This window comes from Lontra canadensis, unplaced genomic scaffold (assembly GCF_010015895.1).
Source record: "Lontra canadensis isolate GAN:19392208 unplaced genomic scaffold, GSC_riverotter_1.0 scaffold84, whole genome shotgun sequence".
NCBI classification, from domain to species: domain Eukaryota; kingdom Metazoa; phylum Chordata; class Mammalia; order Carnivora; family Mustelidae; genus Lontra; species Lontra canadensis.
This window is the reverse complement of record NW_022631078.1, coordinates 7,557,918-7,582,777: the sequence shown is the minus strand read 5'-3', so window position 1 is coordinate 7,582,777 and position 24,860 is coordinate 7,557,918. Positions and strand designations below refer to the sequence as shown.

The 24,860-nt window shown below is 41.7% G+C and overlaps 1 protein-coding gene and 1 non-coding gene across 4 annotated transcripts in view; one reads left to right on the top strand and one right to left on the bottom strand.

Annotated features, from left to right (window-relative positions):
* Window positions 1-13,864, top strand: part of XPNPEP3 (X-prolyl aminopeptidase 3) — a 74,534-nt gene extending 60,670 nt beyond the window's left edge. For all 3 annotated transcript variants that reach the window (XM_032882920.1, XM_032882921.1, XM_032882922.1), the window contains exons 7-10: window positions 725-810; window positions 10,887-11,067; window positions 12,129-12,249; window positions 13,621-13,864. In XM_032882920.1, coding sequence (XP_032738811.1) covers window positions 725-810; window positions 10,887-11,067; window positions 12,129-12,249; window positions 13,621-13,787 — 555 coding nt within the window. In that variant the 3' untranslated portion in view covers window positions 13,788-13,864. The remainder of the gene's footprint in view (window positions 1-724; window positions 811-10,886; window positions 11,068-12,128; window positions 12,250-13,620) is intronic.
* Window positions 13,865-22,464: 8,600 nt separating this feature from the next.
* LOC116882531 lies at window positions 22,465-22,571 on the bottom strand. Its single transcript, XR_004385655.1, has one exon. It is a non-coding gene; the product is annotated as a U6 spliceosomal RNA (small nuclear RNA).
* Between the last annotated feature and the right edge of the window lie 2,289 nt (window positions 22,572-24,860).

Below are 24,860 nucleotides of genomic sequence, written 5' to 3'. Positions count from 1 at the left end.
AAGAGAAAAAAAGTCTTTAAGGCATCTCGTATATTATGTAATGTCAGCCTTCTGTAAAATATGTTTGTATCCAAGATCTAGTTGTTTTCTAACAAGAAAGGTATTCTGTCATTTTGCCAAAAACAAAATCCAACGTCCATTTATGAAGGTTGCCATTATTAAATACCTACACCCATTGAACCATTATTCTACTACATCCCAAGTTGTGTGCTTATTTATACATAAATAAGATGTACCCTGTCTTCAAGGACACAATAGATAATTTCAATATAACAGGACAAGTAACAAGAGAGAAATAAACCCAAAGTTTTCTTTTTCCTCCACATGTATTCTGAAGGGGAGCAAAGGGGGGAAATGATATTCTAAAGTTAAATGATTAAGGGTAATCATATTTGAATAAGGCCCTGGATACCAACTTATATAGGAATTTTAAACATAATAGTGATAATGGTACCGTTTATGATGTGCTGTTTACACCTAGTAATTCAAACCCAAGTGGTGTGGTTCCAGGGCCTATGCACTACTACAACAGCCACTTCCTTGAGTCAGTGTGAATTCATTTGAAAAATTGAGATGCTGTTTCTTATAAGAAGGAATCAGAAAAGATTAGTCTTCTTTAAATTAGCTTTTTAAATATATATATATATATATATATATAAAATGAAGGACACAAAGAGTTTAATCATAAGGTCACCTACTTTGACATATCATACTTTTGTTGCAGGATGGGGAAATGGTGCTGCTGGATGGAGGTTGTGAGTCTTCTTGCTATGTGAGTGACATAACCCGTACCTGGCCTGTCAATGGCAGGTAGGACTTCTACAGACCCCATTGCTTCTTAGGAGTGTGAGTTGGAATATGGGTATATTAGGAATAAATGACTAAACAAATATACAGACCCCCAAAGCTCAGGAGCTTTGCAAAGCTCCTGATTACTTTCTAAGACTGTTTTATTCACTAAATCATAGGATTGGGCATCTAGACACACCTAGTTAACACACACACACTCACATTGTTAAAAAGAAATAAATTTGAGGATGCCTGGCTGGCTCAGTCAGTGGAGCATGTGTCTCTTGATCTTGAACTTGGGGCTCAAGCCCCATTTTGGGTGTAGAGATTACTTAAGGTCTTTTAAAAATAAATAAAATTTGGAGTTTTTATTTTCTGATTACAAAAGTAATTCCAGTATTCAGTTAAAAAAAAAAACAAAACACTAGACATGAAAATAATCAGGAAAAGAATCAGAAAATGACCCTAATCAAGAAAAATAGTCAATAAAAGATCCTGAGTAATCCTAATATTTCAATTAGCAAACAAGGACTTTAAAGCAGCTATCATAGATATGTTCACAGAGTTAAAGGAACATATATAAGTACAGTGAGTGAACAGATAGAGAGTTTCAGTAAGAAATAGGAAACTAAGAAATAGGGGTACCACCTGGGGGGCTCAGTCGTTAAGCATCTGCCTTCAGCTCAGGTCATGATCCCAGCATCCTGGGATCCAACCCCATATTGGGCTCCCTGCTCAGTGGGGAGCCTGCTTCTCCCTCTCCAGCTCCCCCATGCTTGTGTTCCCTCTCTCATTATCTCTATCATAAATAAATAGAATCTTTTAAAAAAGAAAGAAACTAAGAAATAACCAGAGATTCTGGGGAGATAGTAGCAAAAGCATAGTTTCTTACTCTCTCCAAATTATCAAATAGTAATAGAGCTACCAGGTACCAAAACCAAACACTAGGTGACAGGATATCACTTAAACTGAAAAATACAAACATTTATGAATACATACTACACAGCCATAAGGCCAAGATGATAACAGTATCTGTATGGAAGAAATAAGGAAGCAACAATAGTGGAGGAAGCTGTCTGACGTACCTGAGAACAAAGGAACTCACAGATAACCAACAGCTATTCACTGGAAAAGGTGGTGAGCCGATTTGAGAACAGAAACTGAAAATGGGAAAGATTTGTCACTCCAAAGGCCCGAGGAAGTTTGAGGGTGCTGTGCTCCCTTCTCACACTAAGAAGAAACTGCTGGAAGTAGAATTGAAAGTAAGCAGGTTAAGGACAAGAGAGAGGAAGGAATTAAAATATCCAAATCAAAGAGGGGGAGAGGAATTGAAAGTAAGCTGCCACATTGTGTTACCCCTACACCAAAACAACAGAAGAGTGAGCACTGTGATATTAAAAAAATCTTTCCTAAATCCTGCCTCATTCTTATTTTAATTTTATATAAAATAAGCAATAAAAAAAGTAACTTGGTTAATCTCATACAAAGTTAATTAGAGGCAAAAAAAAAAAAAAAAGGAATAAGGAGTGCATAACATCCCTACTGATAATGGAAGCATACTGGAAAGACATGGCTACAAAAGAGATCAAAATGGGCCTACTATGTTAAAGTAAGCTAGAATTTTTTTTTTTTTTAAGATTTTTTCATTTATTTCACAGAGATGGGCAGAGAGGCAGGCAGAGAGAGAGGGAAGCAGGCTTCCTACTGAGCAGAGAGCCTGATGTGGGGCTCGATCCCAGGACCCTGGGACCATGACCTGAGCCAAAGGCAGAGGCTTTAACCCACTGAGCCACCCAGGAGCCACTGCAAGCTAGAATTTTTTTTAAGCACATCATTCAAGACATGAAAGAACAACACAAATCAAAATTGGAAAAATCTCAGAAACAAAGTGACAACACACAGGAAAGAACTAGAAATAAAAAAATCATACCAGAAAAAAAGACTGGACTGGAAGGTATGCACTAACAATGAAGCACAGTAAAGTCTTAACAACAAATAGGATGAAAGGGAAAAAAATTTTAAAAGTCAAAATGAAATAAAAAAAGATTACAGGGAAAATAGCAAATATCTAAAATGGGCAAAGAAGTTAGAACATACACATAAAGGAAGCTCTGAAGAAAATGAAGGCATGAGAACAGAACACATCCTAAAAACTACAATAAAATATTCCTGAAATGAAAATTTAAAACTACTTTTGAAAGAGCACATCATGGAGCTGAGAACATCAGCCCAGAAAAAGCAACAATAAGACATAGTCTAGTAAAATTCTGAACCTACAAGAAAAAGAAAAATTCCTTTGGGATCCAGAAAAAAAGAACATGTGATATATAAAGGGAAGGAAATCAGGTTATCATCAGACTTTTCAAAAGCAATGCTATATACAAGTAGAGAATAGAGTGGGGCACCTGGGTAGCTCAGTGGGTTAAACCTCTGCCTTCAGCTCAGGTCATGATCTCAGGGTCCTGGGATCGAGCCCCACATCGGGCTCTCTGCTGAGCAGGGAGCCTACTTCCCCCTCTCCCTCTGCCTTGCCTCTCTGTCTACTTGTGACTCTCTCTGTCAAATAAATAAATAAAATCGTAGAGAAAAAAAAAATGAGTAGAGAATAGAGTAACATTAGAGATACTCAAAGAACAAAAGTGTAATCCAAAGACTTTATATGCAGCAAAAGCAACTTTAAGCTATAAAGGGCACAGATTATTGTGTAGAAACTTAAGGATTACTCCCATGAGGAATCTGTTAGAGCTAGATGTATGATCCAATATGAAACCTAGTCACCAATGCCGTGGGACTACTTACATTTAAATTAGTATCAAACCAAATTTACACTGGTTTTTTTACTTGAACTGACCACATTTCAAGTGCTTCGTAGTCACGTGTGCCTGGTGGGTGCCATATTGGACGACAGATACACACGGCAGCACATCAGCACAGGGAGGTTTATTGATCAGTGCTGTGCTGGAGCCTGAACTTCAGTTGACCAGAGTTGACTAGAGACATTGACATAAGGACTCCTGGTGAGAACTTGAGAAATCGTTCACTGTTGAACTAAGACTAGATGAAGCTAAGCGGAAGAGAGCGTCATAGTAACAACCCTATGCTCTGATCATGTAGAATAGTACAACATTTTTTTAAATGGAGAATGGGAGGAGCATATGCAAAAAAAAAAAAAAGGTATTTTCAGGAGTTATATTTGTTACAATATTTGTATTGTTACTCTGAAATGGTGCGTGTCTGTGTAGGGAGTTAAAAGAGTAGGGGGGCCTGGGTGGCTCAGTGGGTTAAAGCCTCTGCCTTCGGCTCAGGTCATGATCCCAGGGTCCTGGGATCAAGCTGGGCATCCAGCTCCCTGCTCAGCAGTGAGTCTGTTTCCCCCTCTCTGTCTACCTCTCTGCGTACTTGTGATTTCTCTCTGTCAAATAAGTAAATAAAATCTTTAAAAAGAAAAGAGGGGTGCCTGGCTGGCTCAGTCAGAAGGGCATACAACTCTTGATCTCAGGGTCATGAGGTCAACCCCATTCTGGGTGTAAAGATTACTTAAATAAACAAGCGGTGGAAATAAATAAATAAATAAATAAGGATGATTTTAGTTCTGTCTTCCTTTTGTCCTTAAGAACCATCATGCATGGTATGGAACAAAAAATGTAAATGAAATTATTATAATAGGTTGCAAAAAGCTCTGTAGTCTCAAATGTTAATTGAAGTATCAATATGGACTCAAATGATTTTATGTTTCTTCCCCCTTCCCTTTTCTGTCCACTGAAAATCAGGCTGGAAACTATGACCAGCTTAGTAGCAGTAAGCATCACTAGTGCCCTGAGTATGATCTTGAAATACAATTTTACACTAAACTGAATGAAAACTTGAAGAGTTGGCTGGCTTCAGGTCTGGATTAGGAAATTTATAAGATGAAGCCTGGAACGTCTTAGAATACCAGATAGCAAGGAAATGATCAAAACCCAGTAACATCCTGTCAAAAAGATTCAGGAACCAACTTGAGGTTGCACAGGTCAAAGATAGGAAACTTTGGGCTTCAATAATGGTAATAACTTATACCCACCAAATACATTCAAATTCATAAGTTCATAATGATAGTTTTTTTGTAATAGTAATTTTAAAAAAATTGTTCATCTTCAGAGGATGATGGGAATCAATTCATTATATTGAAAAGTGGTAAATAAAAGAAAGAATCAAGTATTCATCCAGCCTTTCATATATAAACTCTGTCACTGGATAGCCAAAGAGATTAGAGGAAATATCTCTTTAAAATATTCCTTAAAGGGGTGCCTGGGTGGCTCAGTGGGTTAAAACCTCTGCCTTCGCCTCAGGTCATGATCCCAGGGTTCTGGTATCGAGCCCCAATCGAGCTCTCTGCTCAGCGGGGAGCCTGCTTCCTCCTGTCTCTCTGCCTACTTGTGATCTCTCTCTGTCAAATAACATCTTTAAAAAATAATAAAATTATTACCATTTTGCAACATCCATTAATGTATAAATGTAAGCACTCAAGGATCCATGGCTGCTAAGATCACAAGAGACAATCAGATATTATGTGCCTCCTGTAATTTTGCCAAGTACTACATATAGCCAGCCTTACCAAAATGATTGAACCTGAGCCTGATTCGTTCTTGAGATCCAGCTGCCAATTTGTAAGAAATAAAAAGACAAAGGAATATGTTGAACTACACCAAGGGGACGTGTATTCGTCAGCTTACGTTGCCATAACAAAATATGACAGACTGGGTAGCTTAAACAACAGAAATTTATTTCTCAACACTTCCGAAGGCTGGGAATTTCAAGATCAAGGTGCTAGCAAGGTAGGTGTCCTCCTGAGGCCTCTTCTCTTGGCGTTAAGCAGCCACTGTCTTGCTCTGTGCTCACATGGCCTCTTCCACACAAAGAGACGGAGGGAGAGAAAGCAAGCTGTGGTGTCTTGTCTTGTCTTTTTTTTTTTTTTTTTAAGATTTTATTTATTTGACACAGAGAGAGAGATGACAAGTAGGCTGAGAGGCAGGAAGAGAGAGGGGGGAAGCAGGCTCCCTGCTGAGCAGAAAGCCTGATGCGGGGCTTTATCCCAGAACCCTGGGATCATGACCTGAGTCGAAGGCAGAGGCTTAACCCACTGAGCCACCCAGGCGCCCCTCTGGTGTCTTTTCTTATACGGACACTGATTGCATCAGAGCAGGGCCCTCACCTTATGATCTCATATACCTTAGTTGCTTTCTGTAGAGGCCTCATCCCCAAATACAGCCAAACTAATGGTTAGGGCTTCAACATAAGAATTTTGGGGAGACACGGACTTTCATTCTGTGAATGCAGTTAGCAAAACCTAGACTGTGATAAACACTGTTTGTCAAACAGCCTGGATTCTTTAACACATAAATTACAAGGAAATTAAAAAGAAAAAGGAACCTCTCGACTAAAAGAGACTGAAAAGGCATATCAAATTGGTTTAAAATAAGCAGGAAGAAAATTGCCCTAGGGTGCATATTTGGGTTATAAAGCATTTTTTTATACAAGGAATGGGGAGGGACTGCTAATGTATATGGGGGTGAGGGGCTTACATGAAAATACTTTGGAATTAGAAATAGTGATGATGGTTGCACAACCATATTTGTGAAAATATAAAAACCACTGAACTGTACACTTTAAAATGGGTGAATTTTATGATAAACCCAATTAAATCAATAAAATAAGAAACATGTACCTACAAATAAAAAAATCACAAGGTGGGGGGGGCATCTGGTTGGCTCCGTCAGAAGAGCATCCAGCTCTTAATCTCAGGGTCGTGAGTTCAAGCCCCACATTGGGCATGGAGATTACTTAAAAAAAAAAATCTTTGAAAAATAAATAAGGAAATACAAAAAACCACAAGGAAATGATAGCTGTGAAAGTTAGGATAATGGTCCACACTGGGAGAATTGCAGTGAAGCACATAGGGACTTCTGTGCTAGTTGGCCAGGTTCCATCTTTTATCTGACTAGTCAACCTTCCACTAATTTCTTAAGGTATATATTTATTTGTATCTTTCTGTATCTGTTTCGTTTGCAATAGAAAGATTTTTTTTTTAACTAAGCAAATTCTAAAGCTAAAAATTATAACTGAAATGGAAAACTCACTAGATGGACCTTCCAGCAGATTGGAGGCAGAAGGCGAGTGAACGTGAAAAGAAAGAGAAATTATCCAGTCTGAAGAACAGAAGTATATTTGAGAAGAATGAAGAAAATCTCAGAGACCTCTCAGACATTTTCAAGCAAATTAACATACATCTAATTGGAGCTGCAGAAATTGGAGAGAAAGAACAGGGCAGAAAAAAAACCTTTGAAGAAATGATGGCCAAAAATTTACCAAGTGTGGTGAAAGTTATCAGTTTAGAGATATGAATGACATTATTAACCACTTTGATGGTATTGACATTTGTAGTACACTATACCCAGCAACTTCAGAATGTATGCTCTTTTCAAATACTTATGGAACATCACCAAATCCCATTTGCTGGACCAATAAAACAAGTCTTAATGAGTTCCAAAAGACTGAAGTCTTACAAAATATATTCTCTGACTACAATGAAATTAAATTAGAATGTCATAACAAGGGGCACCTGAGTGGCTTGGTGGGTTAATCCTCTGCCTTCAGCTCAGGTTATGATCTCAAGGTCCAGCATCGGGCTCTGCTCAGCAGGGAGCCTGCTTCCCCCTCTCTCTCTGCCTGCCTCTCTGCCTACTTGTGATCGCTCTGTCAAATAACTAAATCTTTAAAAAAAAAAAAAAGTCATAATGATACTGTATCTTTATTTTTTTTTTAAGATTTTATGTATTTATTTGACAGAGATCACAAGCCACCCAGGTGCCCCAATACTGTATCTTTAAATCTCCAAATTTTGAAAATTAGTGAATATATTTTAAATAACCTATGGGTCAAAGAAGAAACCACAGGGGAAAGGGAAGAAACCACAAAGTACTTCAAATTGAGTGATAATGAAAATACTATATATCAAAATGTGTCAGATTCAGCTATAGCAGAAATTTATATATAGCTAAATGCTTATGTTAAAAGAAAGGTTTGAAATCAATAATATAAACTTCCACCTTAGAAAGATACTAAAATGATGAGCAAATTAAGCCCAGAGTGAGCAGGAGGAAGGAAACAAGACCAAAATATCAATGAAATAGGAAAAAGCCAGTGAGTAGAGAAAATTAACAGAGCTAAATGGTTGTTCCCTAAATAGGTTAATAAAATTGATAAACTCCCTTGCAAGATAAAAAGAGAGAAGGCAAATTATCATAATCAGGAATGAAGGAGGGGATATCACTATAAGTCTTACAGATATCAAAAGGATAATAAGGTGGGAGCGCCTGGGTGGCTCAGTCAGTTAGTGTCTCTTTTTTTTTTTTTTGAGATTTTATTTATTTATTTGACAGAGATCACAAGTAGGCAGAGAGGCAGGAAGAGAGAGGAGGAAAGCAGGCTCCCTGCTGAGCAGAGAGCCCGATGCGATGCTCGGTTCAGTCCCAGGACCCTGGGATCATGACCTGAGCCAAAGGCAGAGGCTTAACCCACTGAGCCACTCAGGTGCCCCAAGTGTCTGACTCTTGATCTCAGCTCAGGTCTTGATCTCAGGGTTGTGAGTTCAAGTCCCACACTGGGCTTCACACTGGGAGTGGAATCTACTTAAAAAAATAAAATAAGTAAAGGATAGTAAGGTAATGTGAACAACTGTGGGTGGTCCTTATTGTTAGTCATAGAGCAAATGCAAATTAAACTTCTGCATATGCACTAGAATGGCTACCCTTAGAAAGAGCAAGCATATCAAGTGTTGGCAATGACACGTCGCACCTGGAACTCTCAGACATTGCTCGTGGTGACATAAAATGCTACAGTTACTTTGGGAAAAAATTTGCCAGTTTCTTATAAAGTTAAATAAACACTGATTCCTCCGCCTAACAAATCCACTTCTGCGTATTGATTAAAGAGAGAGGAAAATGTGTCCATGAGAAGACTTGTACAAGAATATTCAGAACAGCTTTATTCACCGTAGCCCTAACTGGAAACAACCTCAATGTCCACCCACCGGAGACCGAACACACAAGTGTGGTTTATCCAGACAGTGGAATATCGCCTATAGCAATAAAAAGCAACAGACTCCTGATTGAACCAATACCGTGATGGGTCATACAGACATTGTGCCCAGTGAAGAAGGCTTGACACAAAAGAGTAGATATTGTATGATTCCTTCTGTCTGTATGATTCCCTTTATACGATAGAAAACTAAGGTGAAAATAATTAGAACAGCCTTTGCCTCTGGGTGTGCGAATACTGATTAGAAGTAACCATGAGGAAACTTTCTGTGTCATGATGGGAATCTGCATCTGGATCAGAGTTCTCCAGAGAAACAGAATCCCTAGGTTGTATTATGTATGTGTGTATAAGTATAGATAGGGTGGTTGATTGATTTTTAAGGAATTGGCTCGTGCAGTTGGAGCTGGCATGTCTGCATTTTGTAAGGCAGGCCAGCAGGCTGGAAACTTAAGCAAAAATTGATGTTGCAGATGTGGGAATTCCTTCTCTAGGACAGCGGGGCAGTTCTGGCATTTGAATTCATTTAGTGTAGGCTACCATGTGGTATGTATTTCAGCCAACCAACCAGATAGAGTGGTAGAGCCTTTCTGCATCGAGCTGCGACACTAAATCCAGAATCTCTGCTTAATGGACCTGTTATCAATACATTCAGCCTTATCCAACTTTATGTTCCTCCCATCATTATCCTGCACTGTCCACATACATTCCCACACATATTCCTAGATTTTTGTCTATGTAAATAGGAAAAATCACATCGGGTTTTTGTTTGTTTGTTTGTTTTTACCCCACATCGGTTTTTTTGTGTGTGTTTTGTTTGTTTGTTTGTTTGTTTGTTTGGATTATAGTGCACTGCCTAGTGGGTCACACTTTATATATAACCTTTTAGGGCCTGCTGAGGATAGAATCTGATTATAGGTCTAGAACCATCTGCTAAGGCAGCTACCCCATGGGAGATTCCTGTAGGTTTTCAGTCAAAACAGTGAATTTCCTTAGCCGGGGGTAGAAGGGCTGCTTCTGCTGGCAAAGACTCAACAGAATTTAGGGCTCAGCGTTCCCAGCTCTATTGGGATCAGTACATCCATTTATCAAAGTTGTACAGATCAGATTTGTATACTTAAGTGTATGTAAAATTTATGAAAGACTCTTTAGTAATACTGTGGTGGGTTGGAGTATGGGTATACTCAGAGATGACACAAATATAACAGGGTTGCTAATGGCTGAACCTGGAGATGGATTATTCATTATTCAATTATATTCAATTATATTGTTCTATTTAACCATTCTTATTAGGGGAATTTAGAGTGTGTCTGTTATAATTATTTTAAAAACTGAATGTTTTTACATACTCAGCTTTTCTGAATTTCAAATATTTTGAATGGATGAAATCTTAAAGCAGAATTAAAAGGTCAAATTTTATGAGTATCTTTATTAAGGCCTTTAATTTAATTGGCTATACCAATTTACCCTGCCATCAACTGTAGAAAATACGTATCAGATACCATGCCAGCTTGATATTTTCTCATTTTTTCCCATGACTGCTAAAGAAATTATTATGCTAAGGACACCTAGAAACTACAAGTTACTAGTAGCCAAAGTATCTACTAGTTTATCTCATGACATCTGCTTTACCTACAAGAAGTGGATCCCTTTGTTATGGTTTGTTGTTTGTCTGTTTGTTTATGGTGAAAAAAAAAAAAATGAAAAGGACCAAGGGTGAGCCTGGTCTGGTCCTCTGACTGCACTCGTGGCTGCGTGGGAGCATCTGCTAGTCTCAGCTCAGGTTTATCTGCTGATCATTTGAAAAAGAGGCTGTTGCTGCCCCAACCTGAAGAGTTATTGCTCTTCCTGTTGAGTGGCGAGGGCACAATTAAGGTCCTGTCAGTACTGATCCACAGGTACTGATTAAGTAATCAACAATGCCCCGTCATCAGTGCCTTGGAGTTTTTCTAATCAAATTTGGAAGCAAACTTCCTGCAATATCAGATTATCCCAAATGTGTTATTTGGTTTTCCTGTCCGCAGGTTCACAGCACCTCAGGCAGAACTCTACGAAGCTGTTCTAGAGATACAGAGAGACTGTCTGACCCTCTGCTCCCCTGGGACAAGCTTGGAGAACATCTACAGCTTGATGCTGACACTGATCGCACAGAAGCTTAAGGAGTTGGGGATCGTGAAGAACATTAAGGGAAATAATGCCCTCAAGGTACTGCCCTTCTTTTGACCCCGGCTCTCAAAAACACCTGATGCACTGCTGGGCTTTTATCCTATGGAAAGCTGATTAGATTTAGAAGTGGTCTTTTTGAGTCTTCATCTTTAAGAGGGATTTAGAGTGAACATGAATTAAACAAAAGGAGTCAGTACTTATTTCTCCCAGAAGATGGCAGCACATTCTAGGTCATTGCATCTGTGTAAGTAGCTCAACGTGCAGAAAACATAAAATGAAGTCTGCTGTCGACAGGGTGGGAAGGGACACAAAAAGCAGAAGAGGTTAACTCTCAATCCCTTTGTGGCGATTTTGAAAAGATAGAAGTCGTGGGGGAGGGTGTCTGTTTCTTCAGTGACATAGGTGAAATGAACAATATCCCCAGGGGCCGCGTCCCTAGTGAATTTCATCTGCATCCAACACGCAATGATGTTCAGTAAAAATGGAAAACCTTAGCTTTAAACTAAGATGCCAGGTGGCCGCGCCAAACAGACCATTATGGCATCTCATCTCCAAGTTTAGGCTGCCAGGGTTTCTTTTATCAGTAGGAAAGACTGTAAATTCCTCCTGTTGAAGCCAACAAACCTAATTAACAGATAGGAATATCCAGCCCAGTAAATGCGTTATAAATACTGTGTTAATTTGCTGTTTTGTGCCTACTCCACAAGTTTCCGTGAGATGCTCAGGGTCTCCAGAGCCGGCTTTCTGAGAGGGACTTGTAAACATTGAAAAGAGAACCATTCTAACATAATCATCCTCCCTCCCCCAACAAAAGAGGTTTTCATTTGCTGTAGCATTACTGGGGTTACCCACGTCACATTGTATGTCATATATGAAATAATGGGACAGGAAATGTGAATTAGTTTGAAGGACATCAGCAGAACTGTATTCAAGAGGTAGAAGTTTGTCAGGTCTCTTGAGCATTAGCCTGAGGGTAGGTGAAACCAAAATGGCAGAACCATGGGGGAAGTATTAACACATAACTCACTGACTTATACATGCCCAGCTTTCCCCTTAAGGGGTCATTGCTCTAATATCACTGTGCTGATTACCTTTTCCAGGCTGCTCGAAAATACTGCCCTCATCATGTCGGCCATTACCTCGGGATGGATGTCCATGACACTCCAGACATGCCCCGTTCCCTCCCTCTCCAGCCCGGTATGGTGATCACAGTGGAGCCAGGTAAGGCCGGGTGCTAGCAGCCTCTGAGTCCTTGGGACACCGAATAGTATCAGATAGAAGGGTAAATGGATCCCTTCAGTGGAGATGGGAACTTGATTTTAAACTTTTTTCTTGAGCTTTCTTATTTAACATCACACAATTTGTTTAATTTGACTTCTCCAATAAACAACAGATGGGGAATACTTTCTATAAGTAGGTATTAAGAAATAAATCTTTTTTTAAACCCTGCCTTTGCCAGGGCTAATTTATACTAGTCTCCTCTGCAGTGGTGGGCTGCTCACACCTCTGAGGTCCCAGGTGCTTCTGTGCAGAAAGCTACTCAGACTTCCCCTCTACAGAACTGCCCACATTGCTCTCCTTTGGATCTAAGTCCTTTTTCCTGAGCTTCAGGGAAAGCTGGTGATCTAGTGACTCCCCAGCTTGATGATCCAGGGAGTGGGCAGAATTCTGCGGAGAAGTGGTCACAGTGGAATGTAAGGATTGTTGATACAAGAGGAATTTTTAAATACTCTGTTTTGGTCAAGAAAATGGATTTCGGCTCTAGATTTCAAGTGTTTTCCTCTCTAAATTATAGAAATTATAGCTGGGACACCACTTTATACTACCCAGTCCTACACTGCTGTCTGTGGCCTTACGTACTATGCGTTTCAATCTGGTTGGTGCATTGGCGCTTCCTTAGGCTTTGGCTACATATTGCTTCGCTGATCTTTTTCTTTTTATCACAGAGTAGCATCTATGAGTATAATGGAAGAAGTTTCCAGTTTCTTAAATATGAAAAGACGTGTTCTTGTCTGACTTCGTGATTAGAAAGGGTACCTTGGGCTCTTAGAATTTTCCAAGTGTTCCTTAAAGTCTTCCTGTTTCGCTATTACTCTACATCACGTGCATCAGTTATATTTATGTCTTCTTTGAGTATTTCTACAGCTTGTTGTTCAAGTGAAGTGGGATTTTTTTTTTCAATATATTTTAAAATACTTTATATCCCTATTTTAGTAGTTCCCTTTTCCCAGGGGATGATCAGGCAGAGAAAGAATGCATTTACATAATCTGCTGGTTCCCAGCATGTGTTGACATACTCATAAGTAACTGTAGTGGCCTGCTTAAGCCACTAGACTATGACAGAATCATGGTAGCGCCTGTAGTCTGGTATACAGAACACCTACAGTCATAGTTCTAGTAATGACAGCCAACACTAACTGACCATTATGTGCCACACTCTTACACAGATGTACTATCTCATTTAATATCCACAGTTCTAGGTAGATACCCAGTTTTACAGATCAGTTGTAGCGTGGAGAGGTTAACTTGACTATCCCAGATCATCCAGTTACCGCCACTTATAAACAGCACATTCTTTCTTCTACTTTTCAGGCATTTATATTCCAGAGGATGACAGAGACGCCCCAGAGAAGTTCCGTGGTCTTGGTGTGCGAATTGAAGATGATGTAGTGGTGACTCAGGATTCACCTCTCATCCTTTCTGCAGATTGCCCCAAAGAAATGAATGACATTGAACAGATATGCAGAAGGGGCTGTTGACCCTCGTTGCAGCCCACGTGCATCTCAGGTTTAGAGGGGGTGTATGTCCGTACCTGTACATTTGTGCCGCCAAGCGTCTCTGCATATGTTTCTCCAGTGTTCCATTTATGAGTGTGGCAACTGTATGAATGTATGAAACTGTGTATGTGATCCTTATTTGTTTTAAGTAGCTAGAAATCTGGAAAACTGAATTTCTGAACGGTATGTTACTACAACTTTAGTGACATTAACTCTGTACAATTAATGACCAAGGCAGGCTTAATTTTTAAATGTACAGGAATAGCGTGGTTACATGTGTCCATGCATTCCAGTTAACACAATTTTCTCCTTCTCTCCAGCTCTTTCCCTTTCTACATCTGAGATCTCCCTAATATTGTAAGCTGTTGATGATGCTTATATTTTGAGCTAACCACCGGTGTGTCTGCCTGTACTAAAAGCCACCTGTCAGGGATTGTGGGTGGCCAATACATATCTTCCATAACTGCTATCCGTCTCTTCCAGAGCCATATGAGCCCTTGGGGGCACCGATGTCCTGCAGTCCCACCGTTCAGCTCCAATCCAGATTCTAGCAACACTAACTAACAAGACCGTTTTGAGTTTTTCTTGCTATTTGGTTGCCTGTGGCCTGGAAAGTGTTTAGATCTTGATGATGGAAGGAACGGAAGAGAAAGAAAAGCGTGTATGTATCTGCTTCAGAGCTACACCTCTTGTCTGTCCTCAATCTGAAGGAGATTCCTTTCCCGGGCATCCATGCTTTCTTTATAGATTCTTAGTGCACTGACCCTCATAGCACACCCTCGAAGCCGCTGCCCTGGCCAAGGGCAGATCCTCTCTTATCTGTCGAAGTCAGAGGAACAGCACCCAGGTTTCAGAGAGATGCCCGTTATCATGCTAGAGTGTGTCTAGTGCGATATATGGAACTCACCCGGTACCTGCAAACATGCTGTGATCCTTTTGCCTCTCCGACACTAGCACTGGAAGGGCAGGAGTCAGGAGTCCTCTATTTCCCTCAACACAGCACCGGCTGCGTTTATACAGGAACTCACTTCACAGAGCGAACGAGTCTAGATTATTCCAGACAGTTTATGCGAGAGCTTCTGTCATAGAACTAGTATGTTCATCTCCTTTAAACCTGGATATGGGCCCAAGACATACAAAACATGATGATGGGTAGAGCATGAATCCAAGGGATTTTTAAGGAAGAAACAGGTTAGGGGATTAACACTCAAACAGCCGTGTTCTGACTTTCCTCAGCAGCTGTGGGAGTGGATGGCCACACACCTGGATTCTTGTCCCTGGGCCTCCCCAGGGTCCTTCCCACCTCCCTCCAACTTGTGTGCTACTTTCTAAAAGAAGGGACTGAAAATAGATCCGCAAGTCTAGCTTCTCACCCTCTGGGCTTCTGTGACCCCAACAACCCTTTCCTTTGTATTGAGTTTCCTCAGTTCATTTACAATCCTGGGATAAGGAATTTCCTTTCCTTCCTATAAATCATTTTCCGTGGTCTTCAGCTTTCTAGCAAAAAGTCTATGTGGCTTTTATGTATAGCAGCACCCCTGGACATGAAACAGACAGACTGCTTCCGCTTCGATTCTAGTCAAGTTCTGCAGATACTGTGAGTCCTGCTTAGAATGGCTGTGGCAGAATTCTTCTGGTGACTTTTAATCCCCGAGCCAAGTACATTGTCCTTTGAGTCCCAGATTAACCTCAGTAGCTAAGTATTAAATGAGACTACTAGAACCATCAAGAAATGGATGACACAGTGTTTCAGGGCTTCCTGACATGTTGAGGATTTTTTAAGCAGATGTGATGCACAGTGCAGAAATCTCATTCATTCTTAGCCATGCCACAGACAAGCCCTGCATTTCCTCCATGTCTAAGTATAATACTTCACATACGCACCAGGCTCTCCTAATGGAAATCTTAATCTTTAGAAGTCCTTCTAATGTTACACTGGGATTTTTCTCCCTCAGTTGAAGAGAGATGGTTGGGTCATGAATGATGCCATCTAAATGAAGGAAGCATATCTTCATAGCCTCTGCCACTTACTTTTGTGTGTTTATCTCAGAAATTTGTGTTTTTCCTCTAGAATGGGAAACAAGACTTTTTATTTGAAACACAGTAGTAGCAATTGCTGGAGTAGAAACCCTTCTCTTCCCATGGCCATAATATCTAAGCTGGGAAGGTACTTCTCATAGTGACTGAAAGTTCTCTCTGGGTCTTCTTTGAAAACACCCTTATTTTTTCACTAATCTTTGTAAGGTCAGAAAGGGAAAACTCCTACCATAGACATTATATCTTAATTTGAAATTAGGATCCATGAAATAGGAAAATCCCAGATGAAGATACTGTAACTCATTAAAATCGGAAAATTGGGCTGTGTTATATTTTTCAAAGCTGACATAACTAACATCGTCTTTAGCTTTCTTAATAATAGAAAGATTGCAGATCTGATGCAGGAGTGCTGCCTTTTCTCCTGTGTCTGTGCCAGAGATCACAAGTACAGCACAGGGACTGCCCCGCCATGCCAGCTGTGACCTCTGAGTCCTTTGTAACATTGTGTTTTCCAGTAACTGCTAGAAGAAAACAAAAGTGGGATTTGAGTTAGACCTTGTCTGCCATCCCTCAGCTGGCATATGAGCAATGATAGTAGAACTCGTTTGTGTATGAGTGTGTCTTAGAAACTGAGGGCCCAGGATAGGGGCAGCATAAAGGACCCTGCTTGCAAGAGATCTTTTATGGTGTGGTTGATTTTTTTTTAATTTTAGTTTCCCGAGGTGTAATCTGAGGCCTAAAACTTAAGCTAATAGGGTTAAATTTTAATCCTGGGAAAATATAAACACTTCAGCTTATAATGAGAAGGTGATACATCATTAAATGCTAATGTTTAGTTAGAGCAGAAGCCCATTGTCACATAGTACGAGGGTCCTCCTGGCTGCTCTTCTTACCTCTGCCTGTGTGTTACTGAGGAATTTGGGGTGAGCATCAGGACTGCTCAGATCCCCACTGAAATCAAGGCCTCTTGGGATATGCTTCCTGAGAATCTGAGAGAACTGCAGTCTTCGTTAGCATTTACTAATACTTTGTATGATTTTTGTGCAATTATGTAAGTTGTTTGGACAAAACGCTGTTACTTTTTAAAGCTCTACCCACTGAAAGTAGGTATGTCATTCCCCAACAAGGGAAAAGCATTTATTACTATCATTTTAAAAATAAACTATAAAACTGTAGGAAAGTGTGTGATGTGTGTATGTTATTTTCAAATCTAGAATTTATAGCCTAAAATATGAGAACATTTTGTTTTACAAATGAGGGGTGCCTGCCTGGCTTAGCTGGAAGAGCATGTGACCCTTGGTCTCAGGGTTGTGAGTTCAAGCCCCATGTTGGGGGTAGAGATTACTTGAATAAATAAATCTTTAAAAATATATATTTTAGGGGCACCTGGGTGGCTCAGTTAGTTAAGCATCTGCCTTTGGCTCAGGTCATGATCTCAAGGTCCTGGAATCGAGCTCTGCATCGGGCTTTCTGCTCAGTGGGGAATCTGTTTCTCCCTCTGTGCTCTCCCTCTATCAAATAAATAAATGAAATCTTTAAAAAAATACATATATATTTTATACAAAGTATTTATCAACTGCTGTCATAAATCATGATTCGGGGTGCCTGGGTGACTCAGTCGTTGGGTGTCTGCCTTCAGCTCAGGTCATGATCCCAGGATCGAGCCCCCTCATGAGGCTCCCTGTTCGGTGGGAAGTCTGCTTCTCCCTCTCCCCCTCCCCCTGCTTGTGTTCCCTCTCTCTCTGTCAAATAAATAAATCTTTTTTAAAAAATCATGATTCAACTTATGATCTTGGGCGCTTGAGTGGCTTAGTCAGTTAAGCACCTGACTTTGGCTAAGGTCATGATCCTGGGGTCCTGGGGTCAAGTCCGCATCAGGCTCCCTGCATAGCAGAGAGTCTGCCTCTCCGCCTTGCTTATGCTTGTTTGCTCTCTCTCTCTCAAATAAATAAAATCTCTAAAAACAAAAACTTAAGATGATCTTATCAGAGGGGGAAAATGAATTAGATCTGGTCCATTAAAAAACTGGCTCAAAGGTCTAATGTATAACATGGTGACTAGAGTTGATAATACTCTTGTGTAATAGAAATTTTCTAAGAGAGTAGAACTTAAATGTTCTCACCAAAAACAGGGAGGGGGGAGATAAATATGTGAGGTGATAGATGTGTTAATTAAATAGATGGAACATGCTTTCACAATGTATACTTAAGTCATCGTGATGTACACTATAAATATCTTACAGTTTTATTACACCTCAAGAAAGCTAGGGGGAGGGGCACCTGGATGGCTCAATCAGGTAAGGGTCTGACTTCGGCTCAGTTCATGATCTCAGAGTCCTGGGATCGAGCCCCATGCTAGGCTCCTGGCTGAGTGGGGAGTCTGCTTGTCCCTCTACCTCTGCCCTTGCTCCCACTCATGTTCTCTTTCTCTCAAATAAATAAATCCTTAAAAAAAAAAAAAAAAAGCTGGGGGAAATGGTTAACTCCACAAAACTGACCCACAGGTCCCCAGTTAGCCCCTGTACTACTCAAGACTGTACACTTTGGTCATGAACATTTTATGAAGGATGAATTTTATAGGGAAGTCAGATCAATCTGAAAAATTGTAAATTTGTGAACTTTCTCAGTGAGCCATATAAACAGCCATGAGTGTGGCCATTTCCTCTTAGAACTATCGTTAAAATCAGGCTTTCTAAAAAAAAAAAAATCAGGCTTTCAGGGACACCTGGTTGGCTTACTTGGTGGTAGAGGATGTCACTTGATCTCAGGGTTTTAAGTTCGAGCCCCACACTGGGTGTTAAGATTACTTAAAATGTTTTAGAAATAATAAAATTAAAATTTTTTAAGGATTTTATTTATTTGAGAGAGATCACAAGCAGAGGGAGGGGCAGAAGAAGAGGGAGAAGCAGGTTCTCTGCTGAGCAGGGAGTTGGACACGGGCTCCATCCCAGGACCCGGAGAACATGACCTGAACTGAAGGCAAACACTTAACCAACAGAACCACCCAGGCGCCCCCATATTAAAATCTTTAAATAAAATCCGAGGCTTTCTCTAAGTTGCACCTTCCAACATTTTTCACATCATGGCATACATAAAAAGGTATTTTTTGTATGGCACAATGGAATAAACTTGAGGGGACTTAGGAATATATACGTGAGACTTAGGGAAAAAAAATTCATTCCATAGTCTTTATGTAATTGTGGTAAGAAAAATCATATGTACTAGTTTTACAAAAATTTTTAAATTTGTATAATACTTCCAAGAAATCATTTTTAGAATGTCAGTAGATTTAGCCCACTTGTGAGAACATGACTTTTTTTTAATACACAATTCCTGATCCAGACTTTTTAGTGATATCTTCAGATTCTTGATAATCACCCTCTATAAGAAATTTATTTCTAGGGGCGCCAGGGTGGCTTAGTGGGTTAAGGCCTCTGCCTTTGGCTCAGGTCATGATCTCAGTGTCCTGAGATCGAGCCCCGTTGTGATGTGTGTATGTTATTTTCAGTGTTCAGTGGGGAGCCTGCTTCCCCCTCTCTGTTCAGTGGGGAGCCTGCTTCCCCCTCTCTCTCTGCCTGCCTCTCTGCCTACTTGTGATCTCTGTCAAATAAATAAAATCTTTAAAAAAAGAGAGAAATTAAAAAGAAATTTATTTCTACGAATAGGTGACAAAAAATTTGAAACCATTTTTATGATCATTTAAAAATTATCGGGGCGCCTGGGTGGCTCAGTGGTTAAAGCCTCTGCCTTCGGCTCAGGTCATGATCTCAGGGTCCTGGGATCGAGCCCCACATCGGGCTCTCTGCTCAGCCGGGAGCCTGCCTCTTCCTCCTGTCTCTCTCTGCCTACTTGTGATCTGTCAAATTAAAAAAAAAAAATTATTATTGAACTGATGAATGGATAAACAGTATGCAGTATGTCCGTATGCTGAAATATTATTTAGCCATAAAAAGGAATGGAGCACTGACACCTGCTACAACACAGACACATCTTGAAAACTGTCCTAAGTGAAAGAAGCCAGGCTCAAAAGGCACATATTAGTCCATTTATATAAAATGTCCAGAATAGGCAAATCTATGGAGATAGGAAGTAGATAGTAATTGCAAGGACCTGAGGGTAGAGGGACGGCTGGACAGTGACTACTAACAGAGTTTCTTTTTTAGGTGATGCAAAACTATGAACCTACAGGGATGCCTGGGAGGCTCAGTTGGTTAAGCGACTGCCTTTGGCTCAGGTCATGATCTCAGGGTCCTGGGATCGAGTCCCACATGGGGCTCCTTGCTCTGTAGGGAGCCTGCTTCTCCCTCTGCCTTTACCTGCCACTCTGCCTGCTTGTACTCTATCTCTCTGACAAATAAATAAGTAAAATCTTAAAAACAAAACAAAACAACTATGAACCTATGAAAAAACCTCAAATTGTATACTCTTAAAGGGTATCTTATGGTATTTAGATTAAATCTCCCTAATTTACTATTGAATTTAAATTTATTTTTCTTTTGGTGTTTTTTTTCCATTTTTATTTATTTATTTGACAGAAATTTATTTATTTATTGTGCAAATAAATAAATTTATTTTATTTTTTTATTTGCACAAGCAGCAGAGTAGCAAGTAGAGGAAGAAAAAGAAGCAGGCTCCTGGCTGAGCAAGGAGCCCGATGTGGGACTCAGTCCCAGGACCCTGGGATCATGACCTGAGCTGAAAGCTGTTGTTTAACAAACTGAGCCACCCTGGCGTCCCTTGAAATTAAATTTAAAGAACCTAACTCCTTTCTCTGACAAATGTGAAACTTCTTATAATGTGGATTTTTGATCAAAGTGAAATCACATCAAATATTTCAAGATGATGAAGCTGTTAATTCATAGAATGTAAACATGCATTTTTAGAACAGTCACCCTGGGGCTAGCTTTGACCACAAAGGTCAGAAGTTGTTCATGTATGTGAAGCAGAAAGCCAGGTTGTCTGGAGCTACACCTGCCAAGAGCCTGAGCCCAATCTTCAGTCCCCATGAGGCCCATGGCTAGCAGCACCTCAGGTCCCTGAAACACCTCAGGTCCCTTGATGAGCAACAGCAAGGTCAGCAGCTGCTACCAGAGTGGGTGACCACATGGTAGTACCCCTCCTTGGCCATATTTCAGGGAGTCCAGGACTTCTGGTGGCAAAGTGACAAGGGAGCTCTGGCTGCTCCAAGTTCAACCACCTCGCCATCCCAAGGACAGAGGGGATCAGCATCTCCCCACACACTAATTTCAAGGCACATCATTCAGGATATTTAACTGTAAAATCAAGAATTATACTGAATGGAGCTTACTTTGGACATAAGAATTTGTGGCACTATGTAAATATTGATCCAGATTTCCACCAGTTTGCAAAACCTAGTGGTTCTGGATACCTGTCACTAAATACCGTCTTTCTTTTTCTAGGGAAGTTGAGACTGGGAAGCCTGTGGTGATACATCAAAAATGTTTTTAAAAACAGTCATCTTGAAAATGTTATTCAGGATTTCATTGCTCAGTATTTGGCTTTGCCATCTACATGTTACACAGATTTAAGTCTCTAAAAAGGCCTGGCTGGCTCCGTCAGTAGAGCATGTAACTCTTGATCTCGGAATCGTGAGTTTGAGCCCCATGATGGATGTAAGTTTAATTAAAATAAATAAAAATAAAAAATCTCTAATAAACTATAGCCAACCCCTGCACTAATTATACTCTGGGCAGTGGACTTTACATTATGAGTGAACGATTCTACTTTACAATAGGGATCACAATGCAGAGTAAATTGTACTTGACACTGCATGAAATACAACGGGCATACAGTCCACCTGCAGAAGCCTGAAAAAGTATGCTCTTGACAAAAATAGAAGAATATGGTGGTTCCTCCAAAAATTAAACAGAGGTACCACTTGATCCAGCAATTCCACTTCTGAGTAAGTACTCAAAAGAACTGAAAGCAGGGGCTGAAACAATATTTGTATACCCACATTCATAGCAGTATTATTCACAATAGCCAAATGATGGCAACCACCGAAATGTCCATCAGTGGACGAATGGATAAGCCAAATGTGATATATACGTATAACAGAATGCTATTCAACTTTTAAAAAATGTAACATACGTGCTACAGCATGGATGAACCTTAAAAACACTGTGCTATGTGAAACAAGCCAGATTAAAAAGGCCAATATTGGGGCATCTGGCTGGCTCAGTCTGTGAAACATGAGACTCTTGATCTCAGGGTTATGAGTTTGAGCCCCACACTGAGTGTAGAAATTACATTAAAAACATAAAATCTTTAAAAAAAAAAAAAAGGACTAATATTAATTCCACTTAAATGCAGTACCTAGAGTAGTCAAATTCATAGACACAGCAAGTAGAATCATGGTTGCCAGGGTCTTGAGGGAGGGGAGGAGTGGGGAGTTACTGTCTAATGGGGACAGTCTGGTAAGGGAAGATGACAAAGTTCTGAAGATGGAATACACGTAAAGTCACTGAACTGTACATTTTAAAGATGTTTAAAATGGTAAGTTGTACATTTAGCTGCACATAAAAAAAATTTTTTTACTAGAAAAATAATTATATTAGCATATGAGCAAGGGAAAGACAAGAACTAAAGGCAGACGGAGTATTTAAGTAATTAAATGCTTCCTGAATTTGCGTGTCATCCTTGCGTAGGGCCCATGCCAATCTTCTCTGTACCATTCCAATTTTAGTGTATGTGCCGCTGAAAGGAGCACCAGTTTGTAAGTAATTAAAATAAGAATTAATAAAATGCTAAATCGGCATCACCCAATAACAGAAGTTTGTAATCTCCCGGTCTGTGCCATAATCAGACCAGTTTGAGGTGTCACGTGTACTTTGAGGTACCTATTTTTTAAATCTTTTTTTTTTTCCTAAGATTTTATTTATTCATTTGAGAGAGAGAAAGATAAAGCATGGGCGGGGGGGGGAGGTCAGAGGGAGACGCAGACTCCCCGCAGAGCCCGGAGCCCGACGCCGGGACTCGATCCCAGGACTCGGGATCATGACCTCAGCGGAAGGCAGTGGCTTAACCAACTGAGCCACCCAGGCGCCCTGAGTTAACCGGTTTTTTAAAAAGATATACCCGGGTGAGTTACCAGGAAACAGTGTCATAACAAGTGGCTGAGAGAGCAGGGCCATTTGGGGCGGAGAAGAGACGGGTACGAGGAACCGGCCGGCCAGCGCGACACATCGGAAGGGCCGGCCTCAGAGCGTCTCTCGCCGCCGCGCCGCGCGGAGCCAGCAGCCCCGGGCGGCCGCGCTCTCACGGACTCCGAGCTCCCGCGGTGAACCGGCTGTGGGTGACTCGGTCCGAGCCCCTCACGGCGGCAGCCCCCTGCCTTGGGCCGCACAGCCGGTGAGGGCGGCCGGGGCCCCCGCTCCAGGATCCGATGCTTTTCTGGGCGGCCGGCTGACTCCCACAGCGCAACCCAAACCACTTCCACTCTGTTCACCGTTTCTGTTCACCCTCCTCACAAAGAGCGCCCTGGGCGCCCCTCCATTTTCCAGGAAAACAGCCCCTCATCGCGCGCGCTCCCGCTCGCGCGCTCCCCTCGCCCTCCGCCTCCTCCATGACGCCCGCGCGCCCCCGCGCTCCCGCCTCCTCTGCACCGACGGCGCCTCGCCCGCCTCAGGCCGCAGACCGACGCCTCTCTCCAGCTCACGCGACCTCCCTGGACTGAGCTAGTGTGTCACCCTGAGACCGTCCGGGAGCCGAGAGCCGCGGTCACACGGAGCCCCTGAAGTCCGAGGGGCAGCGAGGGCCTGCGGGAGCCTGTCAGGAAGACGGAAGTCGCTCCGCAGTCCACACAGAAGACGCACGAGGAGGCGAGGAACTGGCCGCACCGGGGCTGGAAGCGCAGGAGAGCGGGATCCGGGGCCCGAAATCCGAAAAACCCGCAACGGCGGCGGAGCCTCGGCCGGCGCCTCTCACCCCCGGAGCTCCGGTCAGCTCGGAAGCGGCGCCAGCCATGGCCTGCTCGCTGGCGGGAGGCGACCGCACGGACGGCGCGGGGTGCGAAGGGGAGAGGAAGGAAACACCCGGACTCCCTCTAGGCCATCCTCCGCTCCCTCCTCTCCCATCCCTCCCTACCTTCCTCCCCACCTCCCATCCCCTCCCCTCCCCCTCCTCCCTCCACTCCTCCTCCCCTCCTCTTCCTTCTACCCCTCCCTTCCCCCGCCCCACCCCTTTTCTCCCTTGAACCCCTCCCTTCCCTCTGCCCCACCCCTTCTCTCCTCTCTACCCCTCCCTTCCCCCTACCCCACCCCTTCTCTCCGTTCTTCCCCTCCCTTCTCCTCCCTCTCTCCTCCCCTCCTCACCCCTCCTCTCCCTTCTACCCTTCCCCCTCCTACCCCTCACTTCCCACCTGTGCGTCCCACTGGCTGAACCAGAAACCAGCTGATAATGACTTCTAGGTGAGCCTTGCCCCCAACCCAAGACTTGAAACAGCAGGGAAAGGGCGAGGAACATATCAGAAGGCCAACGGATTTTGTCATTTTATGAGTGCACAAATCATAAAGTTACAGTGTATAAACCCTCTCCCAATAAAATCCACGTCTTTTCTTCCCCCCCCCCTTTTTTTAACCAGAGTATAAATCGGAAGATCTCCTGATACAGAAAATAACAAAGTTCAATAGCATTCTAACTAAAATTTAACTTGTAGTAATTGACCGCTTTTCTGCTATTTTATCATTTTACATCAAGTTGCTAACTGATGCAACACACCTTATAAAGGTCAGCTTGGCAAAAGGTCATACTGAAAAAAAACAAGGTTTTTTTCTCTTCCGGGAATATTCATAGCAGCTTTACTTGTAATAGCCCAAAATTGGAAACAGTCAATAACAATGTCCATAGACAGGTGAATGGATTAACATGTAAACATACGGCCATATAACTCGGTGGTAAAAGTGGAAGAACTATTGACCAGCACTACAGCATGGGAAAATCTCAAGATAATTATGCTGCCTGAGCACCTGGGTGGCTCAGTGGGTTAAATGTCTGCCTT